At 37.0% G+C, this 25,760-nt stretch overlaps 3 protein-coding genes across 6 annotated transcripts; all 3 read left to right on the top strand.

The window, feature by feature from the left end:
- Positions 1 to 780: 780 nt before the first annotated feature.
- On the top strand, positions 781 to 6,282 carry foxred2 (FAD-dependent oxidoreductase domain containing 2). Its single transcript, XM_052553317.1, has 10 exons — positions 781 to 920; positions 1,306 to 1,567; positions 2,140 to 2,445; positions 2,561 to 2,812; positions 3,045 to 3,374; positions 4,160 to 4,326; positions 4,428 to 4,593; positions 4,753 to 4,979; positions 5,093 to 5,263; positions 5,697 to 6,282. Exons 2-10 carry the CDS (start codon positions 1,311 to 1,313, stop codon positions 5,927 to 5,929), a joined length of 2,109 nt encoding a protein of 702 aa, XP_052409277.1. The 5' UTR covers positions 781 to 920; positions 1,306 to 1,310; the 3' UTR covers positions 5,930 to 6,282.
- A 568-nt stretch (positions 6,283 to 6,850) lies between these two features.
- ankrd54 (ankyrin repeat domain 54) lies at positions 6,851 to 11,061 on the top strand. Its single transcript, XM_052553223.1, has 8 exons — positions 6,851 to 7,489; positions 7,710 to 7,757; positions 7,845 to 7,943; positions 8,897 to 8,968; positions 9,051 to 9,098; positions 9,208 to 9,332; positions 9,610 to 9,717; positions 10,689 to 11,061. The coding sequence occupies exons 1-8, from the start codon at positions 7,126 to 7,128 to the stop codon at positions 10,761 to 10,763; spliced, it is 939 nt and encodes a 312-aa protein (XP_052409183.1). The 5' UTR covers positions 6,851 to 7,125; the 3' UTR covers positions 10,764 to 11,061.
- A 214-nt stretch (positions 11,062 to 11,275) lies between these two features.
- On the top strand, positions 11,276 to 25,147 carry hmgxb4a (HMG box domain containing 4a). 4 transcript variants are annotated; one of them, XM_052549944.1, is made up of 14 exons: positions 11,276 to 11,330; positions 11,491 to 11,604; positions 13,198 to 13,277; positions 13,361 to 13,500; positions 14,827 to 14,905; positions 16,004 to 16,633; positions 17,871 to 18,086; positions 18,204 to 18,376; positions 18,463 to 18,544; positions 18,628 to 18,692; positions 20,505 to 20,607; positions 23,463 to 23,632; positions 23,713 to 23,835; positions 23,976 to 25,147. In XM_052549944.1, exons 3-14 carry the CDS (start codon positions 13,235 to 13,237, stop codon positions 24,018 to 24,020), a joined length of 1,869 nt encoding a protein of 622 aa, XP_052405904.1. In that variant the 5' UTR covers positions 11,276 to 11,330; positions 11,491 to 11,604; positions 13,198 to 13,234; the 3' UTR covers positions 24,021 to 25,147. The 4 variants fall into 4 exon arrangements, with proteins under 4 accessions (XP_052405904.1, XP_052405903.1, XP_052405902.1 ...); XM_052549943.1 differs by having other exon boundaries at positions 11,491 to 11,600; XM_052549942.1 differs by lacking the exon at positions 11,491 to 11,604 and having other exon boundaries at positions 11,280 to 11,330.
- Positions 25,148 to 25,760: the final 613 nt, after the last annotated feature.

The raw sequence follows: 25,760 nt of genomic DNA on the forward strand, positions 1-25,760 counted from the left end.
ATGCAGAAAGAAAATTAACACTATATAAATATGTTTTTGTTATTATTTTCTCTTTTTATAGTCTCACTGTTTCATCTACAAACAATTTCCACAATGCACAAAATAAATAATTGTTATTATTTAAAAAATAAAACATTTTGATGCAAGGTGTTTGACAAGTAGCAAAAGTAAATATTAAGGGCATGCTAAAATAGTTTTAATGTAGCTTAAAAAAGGGGATAGTAACTAAACTAAACATTCTTTTTATTTCCTTTGTTTATAGAAAATAAAAACAAGTGTGACCCTGGAGCACAAAAAAGTCGTAGGTAGTACAGGTATATTTGTCTCTCTCATTCTATGGGTCAAAATTATTGATTTTTCTTTTATGCCAAAAATCATTAGGATATTAAGTAGAGATACAGGTTACATGAAGATATTTTGTAAATTTCCTTGCATAAATATATCAAAACTTATTTTTTGATAAGTAATATACATTGATAATAACTTAAAAAGGGTATTTTCTCAATATTTTGATTTTATTTGCTCCCTCAGATAACAGATTTTCTAATAATCGTGTATCAGCCAAATCTTGTCTTGTCCTAACAAACCATACATCAATGGAAAGCTTATTTATTCAGCTTTGTTGAATAAATAAAAAAAAAATGGTCACAAACAGTTGATGTCATAAGAACAAAGTCTTGGCATTAGAATCAACAGGAATAGCATCCAAGTGGGCGTGAACTATGTTTCGTCTAGCCACACCCCTCTACTCTCTCATTGGTTCGCCTTCGACGTCGTGACGTCTAAAGTACGCCCTGTCTTCTGCTTGTGGAAGATGTTATGAAAACCGTGCACTCGCAACGATGTAGTTCACAGAACGCCTGCTGTTTATTTCCCTATTTCCTGTTTCTGAAGTTTCGCAGGAGCAGCTGTAGTTGACGGTATGTTGATTTAATGCCAACATATTAACACTATACAGTGTTTTTTCCTCGGTCTTTCTCGCGTGTGTTGGATGTTGCCGCCGCATCCTCACTATTGGCAGCCATAATTGACTGTGTCAGTAAAGAAGCAAACATATTATATATTGTTTATCATTTTATATTTCGTATTCTTAATTACTGTCTTTGCCTTTATGGTTAGTTGTGTGTTTATTGTATGTACATTTTTCATATGAGTTTAGCTTATTCAGGCATGTTACCATCTTCAATTAGTTTCTATGAAACAGAAGAGAGTCCTTGATTAATGACCTTTAATGATCTTAAGGTAAAGCCTCTGTTATAGATAAAACTTTTGGCTTCAATCGTTTGTTTTTATGTCCATCCCCAGGCCTCATGAGTGTGATTCAGCCTCTCCTCAGGCTCCTGTGTGTCCTGTCCCTGGTCCTGGGCGGTTCTGGCTCTGGCTCTGGTTCTGGCTCTGGCTCTGGTTCTGGTTCTGGTCTTCATGGCCATAACAGCAGCGTGAGCCATGAGTACTGTGTGCTGGGGGCTGGACCTGCAGGGCTCCAGATGGGCTACTTTCTGTCCCGGAGTCAGAGAGATTACATCATCCTAGAGCGAAACACAGGACCAGGCAGCTTCTTTCAAATGTACATGACCTCTGAATGAAAAAAGGACATTTCTCAAACTGAGCTAGAATAATTTTACTAGGTTTTTAAATTAAATAATTGCAAGCTACTACAGGAAAAATTGCAAAATTAAAGAAAACAAATAATAATATATATTGCCACAAATTATAGATTGTTTGCAATGTTCATTAGTTCTTTCATTTTAGGTAAATCATTGTAGCAAATCAAGAATCTGTTCTCTCCCTTTGGTAAAGTGTGACCACATTGTACTAATTAATTTCCTGTTTTAATTAAATCAAACAAGGGAACTTAATTCATGGCTATGATAAACATATTTTTGCCTGCATGTCATATAAAAGGCTCAATAAAAATAATGTAACATGTATTTAAGGCAATTTTTCCTTCAACCTTCATTAATATTTAAAGTCAGCAAGACATCATTGTTTCACTATTGCATATTAATCCACAGAAAAAAATATCCTGTTTAAAATAAAATTGGAGAGAAAAATGTAAATATGTTGTTAAAGTCACCTTTTTCTTCATTCTTTGTTTCTTGAAGTTCAATCATGTCTTATTTACTGTATTCTCTTCAGATATCCTCGCCACAGAAAGCTCATCAGCATTAACAAAATATACACCGGGCGGAGGAACAAGGAATTCAACTTGCGTCATGATTGGAACTCGCTGTTGAGTGACCGGCCCGACCTCCTGTTTCAGCGGATAAGCCAGGAGCTTTATCCCAGTGCGGATGACTTCCCCCGTTACCTCTCTATGTTTGTGAAGGAGCTGGGGCTGAAGGTTAAATATGGAGCTGATATAGGGAGAATCAAAGCTTCAGATTCCAATGGAAACCAAGGCTACATTCTGACCGATCAGAATGGTGTCAGCTATCAGTGCAGGTCATTTAGTTTAAGATTTAATTCATTTTCAGGTGATTTTCACGTGTATTTGAAATCCCCTCATGACGTTTCATATAATTTCTAATCTTTTTTTTTTTCTTTTTTGTCTTTGTAGTGTCCTGTTGGTGTCCACTGGTCTTTGGGTTCCTCAGCAGGTGGATTTTCTTGGCTCTGATCTGGTGGAGGGTTACGAGTCTATTCCCACTGATCCCGAGGAGTTTAAAGACCAGGCTGTGTTAATCCTGGGCAAAGGAAACTCCGCCTTTGAGACGGCGCAGAGCATCTTGGGTAGAGCGAGCCGGATTCACTTGTATAGTCCCAGCCCTGTGCGACTTGCATGGCAGACACACTATGTTGGGGACCTCAGGTATTTATTCCACCCTGTCCGATTTATTGCATAATGTATAAAATGAATGTTTTCATGCCCACTTACAGCTGTTACCTATGTGTAATGCACAAGTGATGTATCTATCTAGGTTTCATTAGCTGTGCTTTATAAATCTTTACACTATTGTCAACAGACAATGGACCTTTTTTGGCCGTGGAACTTCACTAATGTGAGCGCACATTAAAGTGAAATGAACATTTCTGTTTTTTAGGGCTGTAAACAATGAGCTGTTAGACACGTACCAGCTGAAATCTCTTGACGGTCTCGTAGAGGGAAGACTGGAGGATATTGCCATCGTCCGTAGAGAAAAAGATGGAGGGAGGAGAAGAAAAGCAAAGAAGAGAAGTCAAACATCAAAGGAGGGAAAGGAGCAGCTGTATTTAACTCTTACTGAACTACTTGACCTGAATGGCAACAACATTTCAAAGGTCACCGGGCAAAATCTGCCAGGTTTCCACACAGATAACTTCTCACTCAGACAGCCGTATGATCGGGTGATCCGATGCCTGGGTTTTCGCTTCAACTTCTCCATTTTTGATGGGTAAGATCAACAGTTGAAATTATGAACAGCTTATTACATACACACACCTGGTCCAAAGTTTGGAATTGTGATTTTTTTAAATGTTTTATTTAATCAAAAATACAGTAGAAACAACAATATTATGAAAAATTGTTACAATAAAAAATAACCGTTCCACTATTCCATTTTAAAAACGGAATTTTCAGCATCATTACTTCAGTGTCCAGTCAGATATCTTTTCCAGAAGTCAATCTAAAATACTTTTTTGCTTGTCAAGAAATATTTCTTATTATGAATGTTGAAAATAGAAATGATAATTAATATTTTTGTGATATGCCACAGTACCGCTCAAAAGTTGGGGTAAGATTTAATAATAATAGTACTATTATTCGGCAAGGAGGCATTAAATTGGTAAATAGTGACAATAAAGACATTTATAACATTACAAACATTTTTATTTCAAACAAATGCTGTTCTTATTTTCACTTTCTATGCATCAGAGAATCCAGAAAGTAACTTATCATGGGTTCCAAAAAACACCAACATTTCAACATTGCTAATAAAAAGAACCATTATTAATAATTCAGCACCGGTAATAACTGATAACAACTGAGCAGCACGTCAGCATATTGATGATTTCTGAAGGATCATGTGGCACTTTAAAATATCAAAATATATATTTTTTTTTATTTAACACTATTACTGCTTTGCTGTGTTATTTAATTGTTAAATATAGTCTTGGTGAGCCTTTGGACTGGAAATATAATTACTTTCACATTGACAGAAATGTGTTGTTATTTTTCCAGATCTGCACAGCCGGCCCAAAGCAGCGGTGCCCGAGGCCGGTTGCCAGGAGTAACAGCCTGGTACGAAGGTAGAGGGACGCCCAACATGTTTGTCCTGGGTACAGCAGCCCACTCCAGAGATTATCGCATGTCTGCTGGTGGGTTTGTTCACGGATTCCGCTACACTGGTAAGCATTTCCCCTCGCTCAAAGCCTCAAACATCACGTTTCAGGTTTGCTGTAAGAACGCAGGAGGCTCATATTAAAGGTCTTCTGTTTTGCTACTACAGTGCGTGCTGTTCATAAAATCCTGGAGCAGCGCTACCATAACATTGCCTGGCCTGCTACAAAATTACCCATCAGTCAGCTGCAGTCCTGGATTCTGAGGAGAGTGAATGAAGCCTCTGGACCGTACCAGATGTTCGGGGTTCTTGGGGACATTATTCTTCTGCGAGGGTAAGGGATGTTTCGGAGGATGCATGAACAATATATGTTTTTGTTGTATTTTGTTTTTTATACATTTAACATTAAATGGATTATAATTCTATCCCTCACAGCCTTGTTTTCATTCAAATCCAATGGCAACTAGGATGAATGTCTGTTTTTCCTCCACAGATCTTACTGTGAATATCTGGAGGAGTTTCCTCTGCAGGCCCTGCCCCAGCTGTCTGCTCTATCTGGACGGCCCCTTACAGATCATGGTCTTCTGGTCTTGGTCATGCAGTATGGTCTGAACCGGACTGATACGCTAGGACCAGGTCGAGCTGAATCTGAATGGACCAAAGCCTGGAGGTCCAACTTCCTCCATCCGGTCCTGTACTACTACAACTCACTACCCACAGGTGAAGAGCTGCTCTAATGTGTTCTGTTGAGTTCTGCAATGGTGTATATGTTCTATCAAAAAAAAAAAAAAAATCCTGGAATATTGAAATAAGTGTGCTGTTTGTTTCTATAGAGAAAGATATGAGGCAGCGTCCAGTTGGCTGGCCACTACCACGACCTGAGGCTGTTCATCACATGGTGGAGGACTTCTTAACTGAATGGGATCAGCCCATTTCACACAGCCAACCTCTCCGACGCTTCCTCGAGCACTGCCTCCAAACTGACCTCAGGCCCTTTTATGCTGGTCCGTACAGAAATGTTCTTCTGACACACTGGGAGTGCTGACTTTGAGTGCTAAAATTCAAAAAAAAAAAAAAATGCTGTTCGTTTTTAGATCTTTCTATTCATCAAAGATTCCAGGAAAATGTATCAGTTTCTACAAAAATATGAAACTGCACAACTGTTTTCAACATTGGTGATTAATAATAATAATAATTAAGTCTTTCTTGACCAGCAAATTATGTAAGGAGTAAAGATGCTGAAAATCCAACCCTGTTAATAGTTATTTAAAATGTTAATATTTCACAGTATTACAGTTTTAACCATTAAATAAATGCAGCCTTGATAATCAAGAGACTTCTTTCAAAAACATAAAAAAACTGCATAGAGAAGTACTTTTTCTAACTGTTCTTTTATAACACATTTATCATGTGCCTTTCTGTGTCCTTTTTCTTCAGAGTCCTGTTTCCTTCTGTCCCTCACCAGTCGTACTCCACCCCTCTTCTGCCGTCAAGGTTATTTAAGAAAGCAGGGCATTGTGGGAAACAGCCACCTGAGGCAACATGCCCGTGAGGCAGGACTCATGGCAGATCATCAGGGAGATGTTACACCTGGCGATGATACATCAGTATCTGAATACCTAAAACATGCTGGTGCCGCAGTCGTTTCAACTATGAACTTTGACCTTTGAGGGGCATTAACACTAACGGTACCAAAGACCAAATCTCTTCTGCTAAAATCGTGTTCCTCTACCTCTCATTTCTCATGGAATTTACCTTAACTTCATTTCCATTGAAATAACATCCTGAGGCGATGATCAAACATACAGTTAAGGAAAATAATTAGTATTACCTTGCCGTAGTTTTTATAAGCCAAAGTGTATAGCTCTATATACTGTTTTATAGTATTGGGTTTGGTGTTGCAATATAATGCATAACTTATTTTTTGTACAATTGTTTAAGGTATATAAGAAAAGTATTTTTCATGGGTTGACATGCATGTACTTTTATTTATAACTACAATAAAGATATCCCATCCCAATAATTAATTTCAGAAAGGTGTGTTTATATACATGTATAAATATATGGCATTGTAGCATAGAAGTCATTTATGAAATTAAAGTTTTATTATAAAAGACTGACATATTAGAAAGAGCTTAACTTAACATTTTGTTCTTAGAGACAACAACATGACATTTTCGTCAGTTTTGTTTGTCGTGTATAATGCTGTTAAGATGAGCGCAAGCATGTTCGGAGTTCCTGATTTTATTACGGAGTAGAAAATATTATACACACTCTTTTTTTTTTTTTTTTTAATCAGATTTAACAAGTGAATTTATATATTTTTACTTTTACTTTTTAAGCCCCCTAATGGGGATTCCATGTGCGCATAAAATAATGAACCATCCATTAAATGTATAATCTTTGTTTATAAAAAAAATTAAATCAGATATAATATTTTCTAGAAATTACGTATGTACACGTTTTTATTATACGCTCTCCAATTGGACGAGAGCCTTAACAACATCGATGTTTATTGGCTGCCTAGGTCATGATGAAATCAGACTAAGCAATGCAGACGTGTTTTACTAAAAACCAGCGCAAATCATTGATGCAGCGCCATTTTGGCTCAAATGGGCTCAGAGTTCAACACTTGTTATGGTTACAACACGGAACGGTTTGTATTCAAGATTACAAAATGAAATCGCAATGAATAGAAAAGAAACGTTTCTTTCTTTTTAATCTTTATTTAAAAACCTGGCTCGAAATGCAGTCTTGAAGAATGGCGCTTGTGTAACAATGCTGCGTTAGGTCTGTGCAACAGATACCGTTTTTACATTCTGACATGTACATGCTGACATTAGTCCAGTAAACGCCTTATATTAACATGGAGGGGTCGAGCCCGCTTGTCGCAGCCGCGTCGGATGTCGCCCTGTCCGGTTCAGAGGGAGAATTCACGGTACCGAACGGAGCTGCTGTGAAAGACGGCGAGAAACGGGAGGAAGAGGCGCCGATGGAGGCTGCAGGTGCGGTCGGGTTCAGTATCTCGCGCCTCGACACGCTGAGCGCGCTGAGACTCAACCGGACACGACCAGCGGGGGACACCGAGCTCCGGTACCTGCACTTGTTATGGCAGCCCGGTGAACTGCTGCAGGCGGGACGGAGCTCGCCGGGCAAAATGACCTCGAGCAGGGTGAGGCGGCTGGGAAGAGCTCGGAGGAACATGGGGCCCATCGGAAAAGACCTGCATGGTGTGTGCATGAACAGACATGTCATACAGTAATGTAGTGTGTGTGTGTGTGTGTGTGTATATATATATATATATATATATATACACACACACACAAGATATATTGGTAATATTGTAGCAACACCAGATTTTTTTTTGTTATAGTTCCTTTCTTCTCTCTCTTTCTCTCTGTCTCTCTCTATATAAATATAAATCAATTCCATATTATTTTCTTCTCCAAGCTGTGAAGAGGCTCAGAGAAGCTGCCAACTCCAATGATATTGATACAGGTGAGAATCACCGGCATGACAGACAGTAGTAGTCACACTTGATGCTAAGATTTAGATTATAGTCGGTTCACTTTTTTTGTTTTCTAGTTCGTAGATTGCTGGAAGAGGATACTGATCCTTGTGCTGCTGATGATAAGGGCAGAACAGCCTTACACTTCTCTTCCTGCAATGGCAATGACAGCATTGGTAAGCTCTGACAAAATTGTTTGGCATTAACTTTTCAAAGCGGCATTCAGTGCATGATAAGGTAATTTTTTTGGCTTAATTACTGGTACCAAAAATAATTTAGCTAACCAAGAAACACCAAAAATATATAAATATAATTGCATTGCATAATAAAATGTCAAACCAAGTGGCATTTATTTTCAAGTCACTACATTAGTAATAATCTAAGCATGAGATTGTTTCTTCATCAGAGAAGATTTGGAGAAATGTAGCATTACATCACTTGGCCATCAATGGATCATCTGCAGTGAATGGGTGCCGTCAAAATGAGAGTCCAAACAGCTGATAAAAACATCCCAATAATCCACAGGACTAAATAATAATCGTGATAAATTTGTCACTAAGATGTTTTTTACTTTTTTCTCCCCATAATATTGCTCTCTCCAATGAAAAAGTTGTGTTGTCTAAATCAGGAGTGAAATATTTCTAAATAAATAATATGTCCGTGTATTTTGATGTGAGAGGACAACAAGGGTAGACTTCTTCATTGGAGGATACGGTATTATGAGTAATGAACCAGAAGCCATGGTTTAAAGACATTAATTGATGGACAGGAGTGGTGTGGATTATTGTGATGTTTTTATCAGCTGTTTAGACTCTCGTTCTGGTGGCACCCATTCACTGCAGAGGATTGTCTGTTGGTAAGCAAGTGACCTAATGCTACATTTCTCCAAATCTGTTCTGATGAAGAGACAAACTCATCCACATCTTGAATGACCTGAGAGTAATTACACTTTCAGCAAATGTTAATTTTGGGGCTTTTTCATTAAAAATTTTCCATTTTAATGTGAACTATTCCTTTAAGTCTGGCTTAATTATCCAAATACTTTTTTGAGGCCACTGTATTTCACCTTTTACCAATGTATTTAAACTTTTTCCACTTTCTCTTTCCGTCTGTACTTTTAACAATGCAGTTCAGTTGTTGCTAAGTTATGGTGCTGACCCGAACCAGAGAGACAGCCTCGGAAACACACCACTGCATCTGGGTGAGAATGTGCATAATTAGTATAATTATATATAATGAAATCTATGTTCAAATCTCATGGTGAGTTAAATTGCCTTCTGCAGCTGCCTGCACCAACCACGTGCCTGTCATCACAACCTTACTGCGGGGAGGTATGATCGATCATTCATCCAAATCTTATTCATCCAAGATATTTCTGCTATTAACACCATTCACAAATCTAATTTAGTACCAGTTCACACATTATAAACGCCCCCTCAGGTGCCCGTGTTGATGCTCTGGACCGTGCTGGAAGGACTCCTCTTCATCTTGCCCGCTCGAAGCTCAACATCTTACAAGAGGGAGACTCACGTAGCCTAGAAACCCTCAGAGGAGAGGTCACACAGGTGCCTGGGAAATCTCATGCATATAACAAAGAAATTGTGAAGATTCTGACGTTCATGCTTCTTGTGAATACTTCTACTGTGAAGTTTACTTGGGATAAAAGTATCTGCCAAATGCATAATGTAATGTGACATGATGACTTCTGGGTAAACAGGAGATAAGTTTGATAAGTTTTATATAATGTGCCCTGCCCACACTTTTGCTATGCTCCTGTTGTAAAGACTCTTATGTGTGCTGTAATGCAAAAATGAAACGGTGATCTTTGAATATGTCCTGTAGATTATTCAAATGCTGCGGGAGTATCTGAATATAATGGGACAGAGTGAAGAGAGAGAGAAACTGGAGCACATCTCAAACCAGCTGCAGAACACTTGCACCAGAGAACAGGTAAAACAGCTGCTGACTTCATCTACTCTTTCCCTTCCATATTTTAAAGAGGACTGTTTCAGTTTGCATCTGCACTCTGTTAAGCCTGCATAAATAAAATATATATATATATATATATATATATATATATATATATATATATATATATATATATATATATATATTAAATGGAACCATTTATTATACTTTTAGACAAAAAAAAAAACAATCTAAAAGCATTTGTTTGTTTATTTGTTGAGAATCATATGGGATACATCAGGCTTTTATGGCTCATATAGAATTATATATTCGCAGAGAAGAAAAAAAACTTATTCGGAGGAAAATAAGCAAAAATATATTATTTTGTGCAGTTGCTGATATTTATACAGCCAAAATTTTAATTGAATTCTGATAGCTTGTAATGTAAATTAATGAGATCTTTATAGCTACATATAACTACATAACATGCATAAAAATATCATTGTCACTGTATCTCCTAATAATACGTCTTAGTAAGATTATATTTAAATGCTTAGATTTATGTTCAAGGCTTTGTAGTTTTATTTGTGGATGCAAAATATGATGGGAAACATGCCAATACAAATTCCTCAAGCCTGATGTGGCATATTTCAGACTCCCATTTTAACATGATTTTTCTGAAAGATGATGTATGGATAATTAAGTAAACCTGAATGGCTTCAGTACAGTATGGTTTCATTTTCAAAATATTGTGTAATGGAAAATCTACCACTGAAGGGGGCATTTACAATGAAACTGGAAGTCCTTTTCTTGCTAAAATGTCATTCAGACGCCAGAAGGGATTGTTAACTGTTTACAGTAGGTTTTTCAGGAAGGTTCATGTTGATGATTTAGAGCCTATAGAAATTTGTGTTATCAGATGAGATATAGCTTTATAGGGTTAATTCTACAGTTTTGTGTGTGTGATATCACTGTAGCTTTTGGACATAGTTGTTTTTTCATGTGATCCGCAGGTAGACGAGGTGACGGATTTACTGGCAAGCTTCACGTCTCTCAGTATTCAGATGCAGAATATGGGAGACCGGTAGAGATGGATTGAAGAAAAGAAGAGGATGAGACAACTGTGGGTTTAATTGAGAGAACAGGAGAAATTATTTATACATGCCATGCCTACATGTACAACACAACTGTGTAGTAAAGATTATTTAAATCCACCTTTGACTTCGAAAATATATAACTGCCTTCATTTTGTTCCTGAAACCATTTTTATTCATTTCTGTTATGCCTTTTATTGTAGCCTGTTATGTCACCGTTTACTGTATATTCATTTTTTGTAAGTGACTGAAAATCAGCCAAATAAATTAATAAAATAAATTAACGCCAAAAGTGTTAAATATGTGGACTCTGTCTTTGAATCAACCGTGTAGCAAAATTTACACTTAAGTATAAGCTGTGTGTTTACAAATCGCTTTTATATGGTAAAAATCACTAATGGTAATGTTCAATGTGAGTTTTTGCTTGTAAAAATGGGGGCTTTCATTGTTGTGATAGACTCTCTGGTCTTAAAGTCCCTCCTCCTCGTCTCTGGCTGCTTTTGTTACTGACTCCCATCAAAGATGGCGTCGCGCGCCAACTAAACAGACATCCAACCAGAGGTAATATTTCACTCATTACTGCACAATACTTCTGATATCGCCACACAGATCGCATGCATTCCGTGCCATTTGTGCAGTACTGTAAATACCCATAAAATTGCATGGTGGGAACGCACCGTTAGTCGAGTTGTAACCCGATACCGGCCTATGTGCACCGCAGCCGCGCGACCGAGCGCGCTGGACGAGCCGGCAGAGACGCGCGACACGTCCGCAGATGCTCAGATCCTCTGGAGCTGAACCAGGGAAGCCTGATGAAGAGAGGGGAAGTGGGTGTGTGAGTGTGCATATCTTCGAAAGTAGGCGGGAAATGTGCATTTAATGAGTGTTGAGGCTGATCTTGTTGTTTGGATTGCTGCAAGTGTCATTGGCAGCTTGACTGAAGTTGTGGACGGAGGAAAGCTGATGTGTGCTGCTGATCCGGATCTGTGACTAATGAGTGTGTGTGTGCACTCTGTAACACATCTTCAGAGTTCAGCGCTTCGGCATGCAATGTTATTGCAGTAGAGGAAAGATTTTAATAGAATTAGAAGATGAGGCGACTTAATTGTGTTTTTCTGATGAGTGTAGTTTTCTCTTTAATTTTTTTTTTTTTTTGCAGTATTAACACTTATTTATTTGTATTTTATATCTTTGATATTAAGCATTATATGGTATACAGTTTAAAACTTAAATTTAATTCACAGCATAGTGTTTGTATAGCAATTTTTACAAAACGAAAAAACTTTGAGTACATGATCGAAATACCTTTTAGAATATTAGCATATTTCATTCTCTTCCAGGGAAAATGACATTTTATAGATTTTTTGTTTTATATATATATATATATATATATATATATATATATATATATATATATATATATATATGTATGTATATATATATATATGTATGTATATGTGTGTGTGTGTGTGTGTGTGTGTGTGTGTGTGTGTGTGTGTGTATGTGCATGCAGGTGCCTATCTACATTTGTCTAGTAAAATGTGCTTTTGAATGAGAATGTGACTTCACCTAAAAATGAAAATGTACTCACTCTCAAGCAATCCAAGATTTAGATGAGTTTGTTTCTTCATCAGAACAGATTTGGAGAAATGTTGCATTGCATCACTTGCTCATCAATGGATCCCCTGCAGTGAATGGGTGCCGTCAGAATAAGCATCCAGACAGCTGATAAAAACATCACAATAATCCACAAGTAACCCATATGACTCCATGGCTCAGCTCCTGGTTCAGTTCATCAAGATGTTTTTGACTTTAAACCAGATTCCAATTAAAATATAAATCATCAGTCAATAATATTGTTTTCTCCAGTGAATAAGTTACTGAATCATGAGAGAAATATACACAGATAACGCACAGTTCACAATCCAAAACAGCTAAACAAATATGTTGATGGACTTTTTCGCTGGATGAAGCATTTTCACAGATCATGGCCTATAATTTCAAGTTAAAACGCCTTTAGGATGGATTTGTTTCTTACAAACAATTCTCACTTCACAAAATGTTAAATGATGGACTGGAGTCATGTGGATTATTCTGATGTTTTCATCAGCTGTTTGGACTTTCATTCTGACGGCACCCATTCACTGCAAATGATCCATTGGTGAGCAAGTGATGAAATGATAGATTTCAACAATTGTGTTCCAACAAAGAAACAAACTTGTCTACATTTTGGATGGCCCGAGAGAGTGCATTTTTATTTTTGGGTGTACCTTTATGTTTATATACACTTTCATTGCTTAAAAAAAAAAAAAAACTACAAAAAGATTTAGATTTTTCTAACAAAGCTAGAGAAGAACAATGTTCTTGTTTTAAATCAAGTGTTTTTAGATTGAGCTTGATAAACTGAAAATCTGTTCTTGTGCATTAGAGTCACAAGACTGACCAATCCCACCTGAAGAACCAGGATGACCATGGCTTTTGAGGAGATAAAGAAGAAAGGAATGATGGGTAATGATTGTCAGACAGAAGCACCATGACGCACTCAAACATGTCCGATCTTAACCTACTGTGAAACATGGTTTTCCTTGTAGATATTTCAGGGATGGAAGGAGAGGTGGGTCTTGTTGCGGGTCGCAGCCAAAGAGAGAAGAGGCGCTCGTATAAAGATCTGCTGAGAGAGGAAGAAGAAATCGCAGCGCAGGTGCGCAAAACCTCCAAGAAACACCACAAGGTAACAGCAGGGAGTTACGGTAACATCTAACATCAAGTTGCATTATATCAACAAGTGGCTGACAAGAATCCACTGATTTTCATCCATTGATTTATCAGTAGGCATATATATTTCATAACTGTGTTATGCGAGAAATTATACCTGTAATAATCACAAAAGCTGTCTGTAGACTCTAACGACATTAATGAACATGCAACTTGATGTTTTGTTACCTAGGTAGATATGACTTCTGGTCTGAGAAGGATTTTTCAGGCCACTTGTCACTGACTCATGCTTAGGGATGCTGCGATCAGTGGGCTGATAATCACTTCCTGTGACTCAACCGGAAATCCCTGTACCGCCCGGTCATCTAATTCGACAAAACGTCACCTGCTTTAAGACTTTAGCATTACTCTCATGCCATCACCAGTGTAATTAGTGTTGAGGAAAGATGAAAAATGCATGGTGCTTCTCAGTCTCCATAAAGTGTAAGTACAAAATTAATGCGTGTCACAAAGTGGAATACACTTTAGACATCTGTATTAAAAAATAACTCCAGTGTAAAGTGCATCAACAGTAGTAGTTGTTAAACAAATATTACTGGCATCCCTCAAAATGAAAAGGCGGGGAAAGTACACTTCCTTTTAAAGGTTTGGAGTCAGTATATATTTTGTGTTTTTGAAAGAATTCTCTTTTGTTCACCGTAGCTGCATTTATTTGATATATAGCAGAAAATATTATTAAGATGTAAAATTAATGTTTTATATTTTAATATTTAAAAATGTTATGTATTTCTGTGATGTCAAAGCTGAATTTTCAGTATCATTACTCCAGTCTTCAGGGTCACATCATCCTTCAGAAATATTAATTGCTTTAAAAAAAAAAAAATCTTAATCTTAGCCCAAATGGTAGTGGTAATGGTAATTATAAATAAATCCAGTGTGCAATATTTAGATTTAGTATAATGCAGTTAATATCATACTTATATATTTAGTAAATAAATTATAAATGAGTAAAAATAAATTCACAAATGAAATATTGAATCGATACAAAAGCTCATATTAGGTTTAATTATATCCATTTGTTATTTTATATTAGCCTTGTAGGATAAGGCATTTCTTCATAGGTTTATGCATTTTAGTGCTGATGTAAGCATGCTTGTTCTGTATCCCGCTTCAGATGAAGTAAAAAGCCTTTTATTAGTCTGTAAAAAGCCTGATCAGAGCATCCCTTCTCTTCCCATTGTAGGTGTAGTTGTAGAGCAGTAGATCAATATGTGGATTGTGTCCTCACTAACATCATATTTCTGGTACAAGCCTGTTTCAACATGCACTGTTGTCTTTTTAGGATTCTGACCTTTTCTTATTAGGAGGAGATTCTCACAAGAAAAAAAAGAAGCACTCAAGTGATGACCACTATCACAGAGGTCAGGAGGTTTGTCTTCTTCAAAAACTGGGCGTAGTAGTCCATTATTAGATATAATATGAATTAATGTGTTCCTGCAGCTCAACTGGTAGAGCACTGCGCTAGAAAGCAAGCAAGCGCAAGGTTGGGGTATTGATTCCCCGGGAACACATGATATGTAAAAATTAATAGCCTGAATGCACTGTAAGTCGCTTTGGATAAAAGCGTCTGCTAAATGCATAATCTTAATTTTAATTTTAATTTTAATTTTAATTTTAATTTTAATTTTAATTTTAATTTAATTTAATTGATAGTTCACACAAAAATGTGAACCTTCATTCATCTTCAGAACACCAATTAAGATATTTTTGATGAAATCCGAGAGCTTTCTGACCCTCCATAGACATCAACACAACTGACACATTCAAGGTCCACTAAGATAGTAAGGACATTGTTAAAAAAGTCCATGTGACATCAGTGCTTATGTAATATTATGAAGCTATGAGAATGCATAATGACTGTATTCATGTGTCATAGTATTCTCGATAGTGGGGGAGTATGGTGACACAGAAGAGAAGAATTTTTGTATAAAGTCATTATTTTTGTTTTCTTTGCACACAAACACTATTCTTATAACTTCATAAAATTACAGTTGAAGCACTGATGTCATATGGACTATTTTAACAATGTCCTTACTACCTTTCTGGATTTTGATTGTGGCAGTACCCTTGCTGTCTATGGAGGGTCAGAGAGCTCTCGGATTTCATCAAAAAATTATTATTAATAAATTTCTTACAGGTTTGGAATGACATGAAGCAAGTAATTAAAGACAGCATTTTCATTTTTAGGTGAACTATCCCTTTAATGTGTAAGCATATCATTTTTATAATCAGTTTTGTGATTTATGCAACACATAAATCGCTCAAAGAGAGAACATTGCACTATATATTTCTGTTTATATATTACTGTATCTATGTATTTTATATTTAGCGCAGCTGCTTTTTAAGTTAATAAACCAAAGTTATTTAATTTTGCACCTTTTTTTTTCTTTTTGAAAATGTAAAAAACGCAACCTTCACTGAATCAAATATGATTTGGGATTTCTAAACTCTCACCGTAGACCATCACAGCTCCGGTCAGCCGCCCCACAAGAAGAAGCGCAAGTCTTCAGATCGCTCGCCTTCCCTCTCCTCCTCGTCCTCCTCTCACCCGTCCCACTCCACAGACACGGCCATGGGCCTCCTAGAGGCCATCACCTCCCCGCTGGCCACGGGCTCCGACCCTGCTCCTCACCTCCACAAAAAACCCTCCTACCCTCCCCAAGCCTTCTCACACTCCTCCAAAGACCGCAAACGTGACAACAGCTCCAAGAGCAGCCACTCGTACTCGCACTCACGTCCGCCCGGCTCGTCTTCATCCAAAAAACAATCCTCCTCCTCAAAGTCACTGCTGTTCCACGGAGGAGCTGGGAAAGGAGAGCCGCTGACGCTCTGTGACGCTGAAGGCCTCAAGATGAAGCTCATCCTTTCCTCAAAAGAGAAGAACGAAGGTGTGGGGATGAACGAGGGATTCTCCTTTCCGAAACATTCTTCTTCCTCTTCAGGTGTCGTAGGCCATCATTCGTCCTCCAGCTCCAAGAAAGGGATAAAGAAGGAGAAAGACAAAGATAAAATGATGCCGAAGACACCAAAGAAAAAGCAGCACAGCCGAGAGCCGTTGCCTGTTGTGGGGAAAGAGGTGGAGGTTGTGGGTAAGAAACAACAAAACAAAAAAACACTAAGAGTTTCTTACTTCTGTTGAACATAAAGCAGATATATTGAATAATGTTAATAACAGTGTTATTCTTCTGTTATTTATTACTAAAGTATTTCATTTAATTGAGTATTTAATTAGATATTTATATTTTAAATCATTTTTATATTTTCAATATTTAATCTGTTTTTAATGTTACATTTTAAATAATTTTTTGTGCGTTTGCCATTTTTGTGATTTTATATGTAGCATTAATTTATTTTCATTTTTTAAAAGTAATTCTGGCATGTCAACTAAAGTATTTACTAAAATTTTATTTACAGTTTTTATTTTATTTTTTTATCATGATATATTAATATTTTTTCAGCTTTATTTCAATTAAAAGGAAAATGCTTTTTAATAATTTTAGGTTTAGTGTAAGTGCACAAAACCGAATAATCATAGCAAATAATTTTGGAAAATCATGGTATTATCTGAAGGAAATAACAAGTAAAATGGGTTATTTCATGTTTAATGCTTGAAGTGCTCTTTATGATAAAAGATAGACCTGTATTTTACATTTTGATTTAGTCAGTTCTTTAATATCAGCTCTACTGTAAAACCTTTTTTTTTTTTTAAAAAGCACCCAACAGCTGTATTCAAATGTAATAAAATGAAGTAAAATTACACTTTAATAATATTAATTAAATAACAGTCATTTGTTTTTAAATGAGAAACAAAGATGCATACAATACTGATCAAAAGTCTTTTAAATCCTTTAAAAAAAAGTATCAGGTTTTCCACAAAAATATTAAGCAATGCAACTGTTTTTAACATTGATCCTAATCATGATGTTTCTTGAGCATCAAATCAGTATATCAGAATGATTTCTGAAGGATCATGTGACACTGAAGACAGGAGTAATGATGCTGAAAATTCAGCTTTGCATCACAGAAATAAAATACATGTTCTGTATCAGTCATAAAAAGTCAATATTGACCAATCTTCACTTATGGAGTCTATAAAAAGGAAAACGTTCAACATCCATTGGTTCAAACGCTCTAAAAAAAAATAAATACCGGTAAATAAAAGCAAATAAAACCTTCAGACACCACTAATGTTCACATGTTCTGGTTTTGTTTGCACTGTAATTGTGTTGATTTTCTGCATGATTGAGGCATGCTATATGAAAATCAACAGCTAAGCCCTAACATGAAGTTATTGCAGCATTAAATGTGTGTGTTTGTGTTCATCAGGGCATTACGGCAGCATGGGAAGAGACAGCTCATCTTCAGGAGGAGAACTAGAGGCCGGCGAGCTGGTGATTGACGACTCCTACACACATCTGTCTAAAAAGAAGAAAAAGAGCAAGAAGAGCAAAAAGAAAAAAGAGAGAGACAGAGACCGAGAGAAAGGATCCAGGGAGAAGAAGCACAGCAGAGGAGGGAGTGGAGGGAAGAAAAGCTGTCCAGGTGAGACACGTTTCACTTACTTTAAACCTAATGCTGATTGGTTGGTATTGTCATTTTGTCATCGTTACATAAAATTGAATTGAACTGAACCAAAATGTCTCTTTCTCTGCAAAACAGGTGATCCGTCTAGAAGCCATTCCCACTCTCAAAGTTTATCCAATCACAGCTCTTCTGGTGGCATGTATGCTATGGCTCCACCCACCTCATCCCATCACCATCAAAGCATTGAACTGGTGGGCGAGAAGAAGAAAAAGGAGGAAAAGGACAGAGACAAACACGACAAGGACAAAGTAAGTTAAATCACTTCCCTACTCCAGTGGAAATGCCTCGACTGGTTTGATTTTATCATTAATTAATGTTCTGTGCATCTCGTCAGCCGAAGAAGAAGAACATGACGGCCTATCAGGTGTTCTGTAAGGAGTACCGGGTCAATATCAATGCGGAGCAGCCCGGGTTAGGTGAGTGCTGTTGTTCTGTGCACACCTGTCAATCATCCGTGCTGTTTCACGATTGGTTGAAATGTTGTTTTTTTTCACCTCAGTCTTTGGGGAGCTGAGTAAGAAACTTGCAGAGGTATGGAAACAGCTGCCTGAAAAAGACAAACTGGTAAACACTTTTTACCTTTGCTTTCAGATTTCATATAAACAGTGACTTATATAAATAATATTTTTTTGTTATTGTTGTTGAGTAAATCAAGACTATTAATAATAGCAATTTAATGCTAGGTAATGCTAATAATTCTACAAGAACGGTAACTTACTGAAAAAGTGCTTCACTGAGCTGAAATTTAAACTTAAAACATCTCAAGATAAATGAAATAAAAAGAAAATCTAAATTAAGTGTTTTAAGGGCTTCAAACTGAACATCTCATGGCTCAGTGTTTTATGGGCTATCCTCCATTGCAATCACAGGCCCTTTGGATGGCAAACTCCTGTAGTTTGGCCTTCTTGATCTTTGGCCTTGGCTAAACCAGCTGGCCACACTCTCTCTAGCATCATATTCTTCCAGACTTGGCCCCTCTACACTGATTCTTATCAGATCTTCCACTGTGACTGAATGAAGGAATGCTCTAGTGTCTGATATGAACAGCTGAACAGTCCGTAAACAGCTTATACTACTGTTTCAGCAATTAAAATAGTTCAGTTTTGTATGTTATTGCAAAGTGATTATATTTTGTTTCAGTTAATTTCAAAAACCCTTTAAAGCAATTTTTGTTTGTTAAGTGTAAGTTTTAGTTTTTCTTTTTTTAAAGTAATGACCAAACTGTCAACACTGAGCCTATGTATGATCAATTTAGCCTTCGCAAATCATCACGACTTGCCTAAAATAAAATCTATAGATATAAAGCAGTTCAAGCATATAGCAATGTTTAAATGCTAGACCCAGATAAATGTGCGCTATATCCAATAGTTTGTGCAGAGACGCTTAAGGACATGGAGATGCCAGACTGATCACTTGTGTTTCTTTCAGTGGATACACTGTCATTTTTGCTCATAAAGGTAAAAGTAATACATCATTCTTAACTGTAAATGGTTTACTTTTATTTGTGTATCACAATAGCAACAAAACGTTGTGCTTTTATAAATTAAAGAAAACAAACATGATGTGCTTTCAGCTGTCTCGTCTTTAACAGAAGTACAATAATGAACCGAAACTCAATTTAAATTACTACTTAACAAAATAAAACAAATCGAAAACAAAAACTCTCTCATCATAAACATAATCCATAAAGATGCACTTCTCTCTAAAGGTGTGTCTAATGAGGAGATGGCGAGTCAGTTTATTTATAAACACTAGTTTATTAGTAAATAATTCAAATATCTGTGATATTTGTAGTTATATGTAATAATATTATAGTTTACTATTTCCCCCTGTCACATTTATGGTATTTACTTTTGCCGGTGCTTTGCTGCAAGCTTAAGTTTATTGAATGCAGAACTGTTCAGCTGCTGACGGCACGCACATTACTGCTGCTGCTGGCGGGACAATAAACACGTTGAGCCACTCTTGATGGTCCCGGTAGCACGGTCTTGTGTTCTATCACCAGCATGGCAAATTTTTTTTTCATCACTAATTAATGAATATCTAAAATATAAAAGTAAGGAGAAGTCTAAAACAGGCGGGAGGCCTGGCCTCCATCTGAACTATGACCTGAAAATTGGCCTGAAGCCTGGCTCGAGGGCCGTAAAATGCTCTAAAAGGAGCTCTAGTGTCTGTTGTTGAACCACAGCGAGACTTTCAGTGTCACAGAGACTTTTTTTTTTTTTTTCTAATGGCTGGTCGCACCGGTCCGACCTCTAATTTTTTAAGTTGCACCACAGGGATTAGGTCAAATTCTCTAGAGCCTTGGTTTGTGATATCAGTCAGTGGTGGGACAGTGATGCATATCCTCTTTTTGTCCTCTTTCTCACACCAAAGGTTTGGAGACAGAAAGCTCAATATCTCCAGCACAAGCAGAATAAAGCTGAAGCTATGACGGTCAAGCGGAAAACTTTAACAACATCAGACAGTAAAAGTAAAGGTGAGACCAAAGCTGACCAGTTTATACAAGCTTCTGTCATAAATCTCTAGATGGCGCAGGTTCTTACTCAATCTGATATAATCACATCATTATTCACGTGGCACAGCTGATTGGTTTCTTTTCATATCAGCAGCCAATGATCTGCTACTCAACATTCAGATACTTGGTTAGTACTTGCTGTAGCAGTTGCAGCACGCTTCAGAAATCCTCCACCTTCCCCAGCTCCACCTGTCTAGATCTGCTATGGGATGATCATGTACGCCAGGGTTCCTCAATAGGCGGCTCGCGAGAGAAAAATGTTTGGCCTGCGCTAATTTAAAATAATGTGGCATGAAGTTTCAGATGCAGCATCAGAAAGCAACATTAACTTAAATTTTGTCTACACCGGACACGAGAGGCGCGGCGCGACAAAATACAACAGAACTTATTAGAATCAGTGAAGCTGTCTACACTGGATGCGGCTAAACAAATCCCTACAGTGAATTGCTCACTCGTTCTATTTATGACGTGCTGACATAAAAGTTTAAATGATTTGCGATGCTTTGTCAGTGTAGATACGATGTGACAATGTGACAACTGTGGAGAAAAGAAAAGAGGACACTGAAAATAGAGGTTTCAAATATGAATGGACTGAACAGTTTTGAGTGAGTGAGTAATAACATCTTTGTTATGGATGTTGGTTGGCAGTGAATTCACAGTTTTAACGTTTGCTTTATTTATTTTCAAGATTTAAGGTACAATATATATTGTTGCTTTCACTATGGTTATAAAGATCACGCAAAATAATATTCAAACTCATATTAGACAGTTGTAACAGTTGTTACATCGCAGAAAATAAAACCCATTTCTAAAATAGAATTCCGTGTCGCATATTGTCACGTGCATATCTGTCACTCAAGGTAACATGCAAAAGATACTTTTTATTGTGTCATATCTGGTTGGGACACACAATGTTACACAATGTGGATCCCCCTCAAAAAATTTAAGTATAAAAATATTAATGCTGACAGATCAAATAATTGAATCTGCAATTAGGGAAAGTGGAGAAAAGAGATCCAGACTGGAGATGAGCAGGAACAGTTGATTTGCATGACAGACATCAAGATATTTTGTTAGTTTGTTTGTTTTTAATATTCAACAGGCAAAGTTGGGCAAATACAAAAATGTTAATAATTATTTGGGGGGAAAAAAACAGACTTCTGGTGGAAAAAAATCTGAATATTTATCTTGTCACCATCTTTCGATTATTTTAACAAGAGCAACAATAAAATAATATATAAATAAATATATATTGGTCAGTGGCCCTTGGCTTGGTATTGTCAGAAGAATTCAGCCCTCAGCGAAAACTAATTAAGGAACCCTGATGTGTGCGATATATGGGAATTATTTCATATATGTTATGTGTGCAGCAGCAGTATTTTCTACATGCTCACGGCAGCATATTGTGAATGTATTGGCAGCAGCAACAGCTTTGCAGATCTATTCCTCCAAGACCAAACTCATTAACATTGTCACATACACTCACCTAAAGGATTATTAGGAACACCATACTAATACTGTGTTTGACCCCCTTTTGCCTTCAGAACTGCCTTAATTCTATGTGGCATTGATTCAACAAGGTGCTGAAAGCATTTTTTAGAAATGTTGGCCCATATTGATAGGATAGCATCTTGCAGTTGATGGAGATTTGTGGGATGCACATCCAGGGCACGAAGCTCCCGTTCCACTACATCCCAAAGATGCTCTATTGGGTTGAGATCTGGTGACAGTGGGGGTCATTTTAGTACAGTGAACTCATTGTCATGTTCAAGAAACCAATTTGAAATGATTCGAGCTTTGTGACATGGTGCATTATCCTGCTGGAAGTAGCCATCAGAGGATCATGGTGGTCATAAAGGGATGGACATGGTCAGAAACAATGCTCAGGTAGGCCGTGGCATTTAACCGATGCCCAATTGGCACTAAGTGTGCCAAGAAAACATCCCCGACACCATTACACCAGCACCAGCAGCCTGCACAGTGGTAACAAGGCATGATGGATCCATGTTCTCATTCTGTTTACCCCAAATTCTGACTCTACCATCTGAAGGTGCCAACAGAAATCGAGACTTATCAGACCAGGCAACATTTTTCCAGTCTTCAACTTTCCAATTTTGGTGATCTCGTGCAAATTGTAGCCTCTTTTTCCTATTTGTAGTGGAGATGAGTGGTACCCGGTGGGGTCTTCTGCTGTTGTAGCCCATCCGCCTCAAAAGTTGTGGATGTTGTGGCTTCACAAATGCTTTGCTGCATACCTCGGTTGTAACAAGTGGTTATTTCAGTCAAAGTTGCTCTTCTATCAGCTTGAATCAGTCGGCCCATTTTCCTCTGACCTCTAGCATCAACAAGGAATTTTCACCCACAGGACTGCCGCATACTGGATGTTTTTCCCTTTTCACACCATTCTTTGTAAACCCTAGAAATGGTTGTGCGTGAAAACCCCAGTAACTGAGCAGATTGTGAAATACTCAGACTGGCCCGTCTGGCACCAACAACCATGCCACGCTCAAAATTGCTTAAATCCCCTTTCTTTCCCATTCTGACGTTCAGTTTGGAGTTCAGGAGATTGTCTTGAAGAGGACCACACCTCTAAATGCATTGAAGCAACTGCCATGTGATTGGTTGATTAGATAATTGCATTAATGAGAAATTGAACAGGTGTTCCTAATAATCCTTAAGGTGAGTGTATATATAACCATGCTAAACTCTCCCGAGTTGTCATTGCAGAATTCCAAGTTACCTATCTTATAAATTTCATTTTTACTCATACATCAAAATGTTTCTTGAGTCATTTCTTAAATGTCTGTGTATCTCAGGCCCAAGTAAAGCCGTCAGTTTAGGGGCGGTATTGGCCCCACAGGGCCGCTCGTCTTTGTCACTATCTCCGGTGCGGGTTCCTGATGTGGATCCCATAGATGCAGCAGCTCACCTGCAGCTGCTGGGGGAATCGCTGTCTCTGATTGGACACCGACTTCAGGAGACAGAGGTTTGTGCTGCAGACATTTCCCTTGTAGGAGCCTGTCCACATATAGATCGTGTCCTTAAGCATCTCTGTTCATCCTGTAGGGGATGGTGGCAGTGTCTGGAAGTCTTTCGGTGCTTTTAGACTCTATTTTGTGTGCTCTTGGACCATTAACCTGCTTGACGGCACAAGTTCCCCAGCTCAACGGCTGTCCACGCAACATCCTGGTGAGAAATGCTCACACAAAAGCTGTTTTTTTTATGCCCAAAAATTTACTTTTTTTTTATCCAAAAACTTTAGAAAAGTTTCCTATTTGCAGTTGATATGCAAAGTCTATGATTTCAACTCTTGACCCACTTTTTTGCAGTCAAATACTTTGGACAACATCGCTTACATAATGCCTGGACTATGAATCTCCTAAAAGGCACTTACAAGAGACTGGGTTATATTTGGACGCATTCCCAGAAGCACCAGAGGACCAGAGTTTCCTTTTTTTTTTTCACTTTTTCTGATCAGGGGACATTCTTAGCCTCTGACGCGTTTTTAAAAATAGTGTTTAAAATGGTAGTCATTTTTTATTGTTGTAAAAAAGATATCCAATTTTTAGAGAACACTTTTGAAGCTACCCTTTTGTGTGTGTGTGTTTAGTTTCGATGTCTGTGTTTGTGAGTCTATGTGAGTGTGATCTGGTTCACATCTTTTCATAACGTCCAAAACATTTGATGTTTTATACAGTTATAGTTACAGTTTCATTTTAGGGCCATATGTCGTTGTTTTTTTCTAATTTAATGTTGAGTTAATTTATATCGACAGCCATTTAACTGCACTGTCTTCATTTTATGTCTTACATATTGTATTTTTGTAATGCAAAGGATGTAATAATATTAGAGTTTTCAACTTTTAGCACGTTTACAGGGCAAGCATGTATAAAATCAAAAGGTGCAGTAAGTATTTTTTTCTTTTCTTTGAAATTCATAGTTAATTTCACAAATATTTTTATAATGATGTGCACAGACATAAAGATCCCAACCAAATCAGTGGACAAGGTCCTCCCTCAAATAATAACCCTCCTTTATAGTACACTTTTGGTTGCATAGTAACTGAATATTTTTTTGTGGAGTCATTGATTGAAAAGTTTAGCTTAATGCAGTATCCAGTTCAACAGGTATCAGTATGCATTAAAAAATTACTTACTGCACCAACAATTTAGTTTACATTTAAAGTGGTCATTTTAAACAAGTGATTGTTGGTAGATTTAGAAAATGGAGGAAAAAAGTTAAATATATTTCTATTGATATATGTGCATTTTGCATCGACTTATTTTCATTAAATCTCAAAGACCTTAAGTGGGTTTGCTGTTATAAGACATTTATAAAAAAAAAAAACATTTTTTCTTCATGCACATATACGGTGGCCCCCGAAAAAAATTATAATAATTGGACATGTAAGTCTGAATTTTTTATGTAGTATTGAAGATTTGAAGAAATTTTCTACATTTATTTTGTTCATCATATTAAATATGACCATGTTTCATTAAAAGCGTACTTTACATCTCTTTAAAAAGAAAATTCCATCACAATGAACTAAATCCAAACCCATATGACTTCTTGTCCTTCTGTGGAACATTAAAGGTATTTTTAGAAATGATGATAACCAAGCAGTTTCGGTTATGGGCAAAAAAATTAAATAAAAATACAGTGGAAATCAGTGGGAACCGAAACTGTTTGGTTACCATCATTTCTCCAAATATCTTCTTTCATGTTTCACAGAACAAAGAAACTCACAGAGGTGCGTAAATGATGATAGAAGTTTCATTTTTGGCTGAACAAACCCTTTAATGTTTGACATCCAAAGAGTCCGAATATGGTTTGTGCTAATTTTGAAATAAAAACAGGATGGTCTGTAATGTAAAGTCATTCATACATGTGCCTTAAGCCTTAAATGCTGGGGTCACATTTAAAATCAAGTTCAAACAATTCACTTTTTTCTTTATTTGGTTTGCATTACTTTTTTATTTAGTTCTTCACTATTTTATAAAAAAAAAAAAAAAAAGATTTTATTAGAACGCATTATTGTATGTATGTATGTATGTATATATATTTCATGTGTTACTATGATACAAACAGGGTTATTGTTAGGGGTTAATATGTAA

The sequence above is a fragment of the Carassius gibelio genome, chromosome B3, assembly GCF_023724105.1.
Source record: "Carassius gibelio isolate Cgi1373 ecotype wild population from Czech Republic chromosome B3, carGib1.2-hapl.c, whole genome shotgun sequence".
Lineage (NCBI taxonomy): Eukaryota > Metazoa > Chordata > Actinopteri > Cypriniformes > Cyprinidae > Carassius > Carassius gibelio.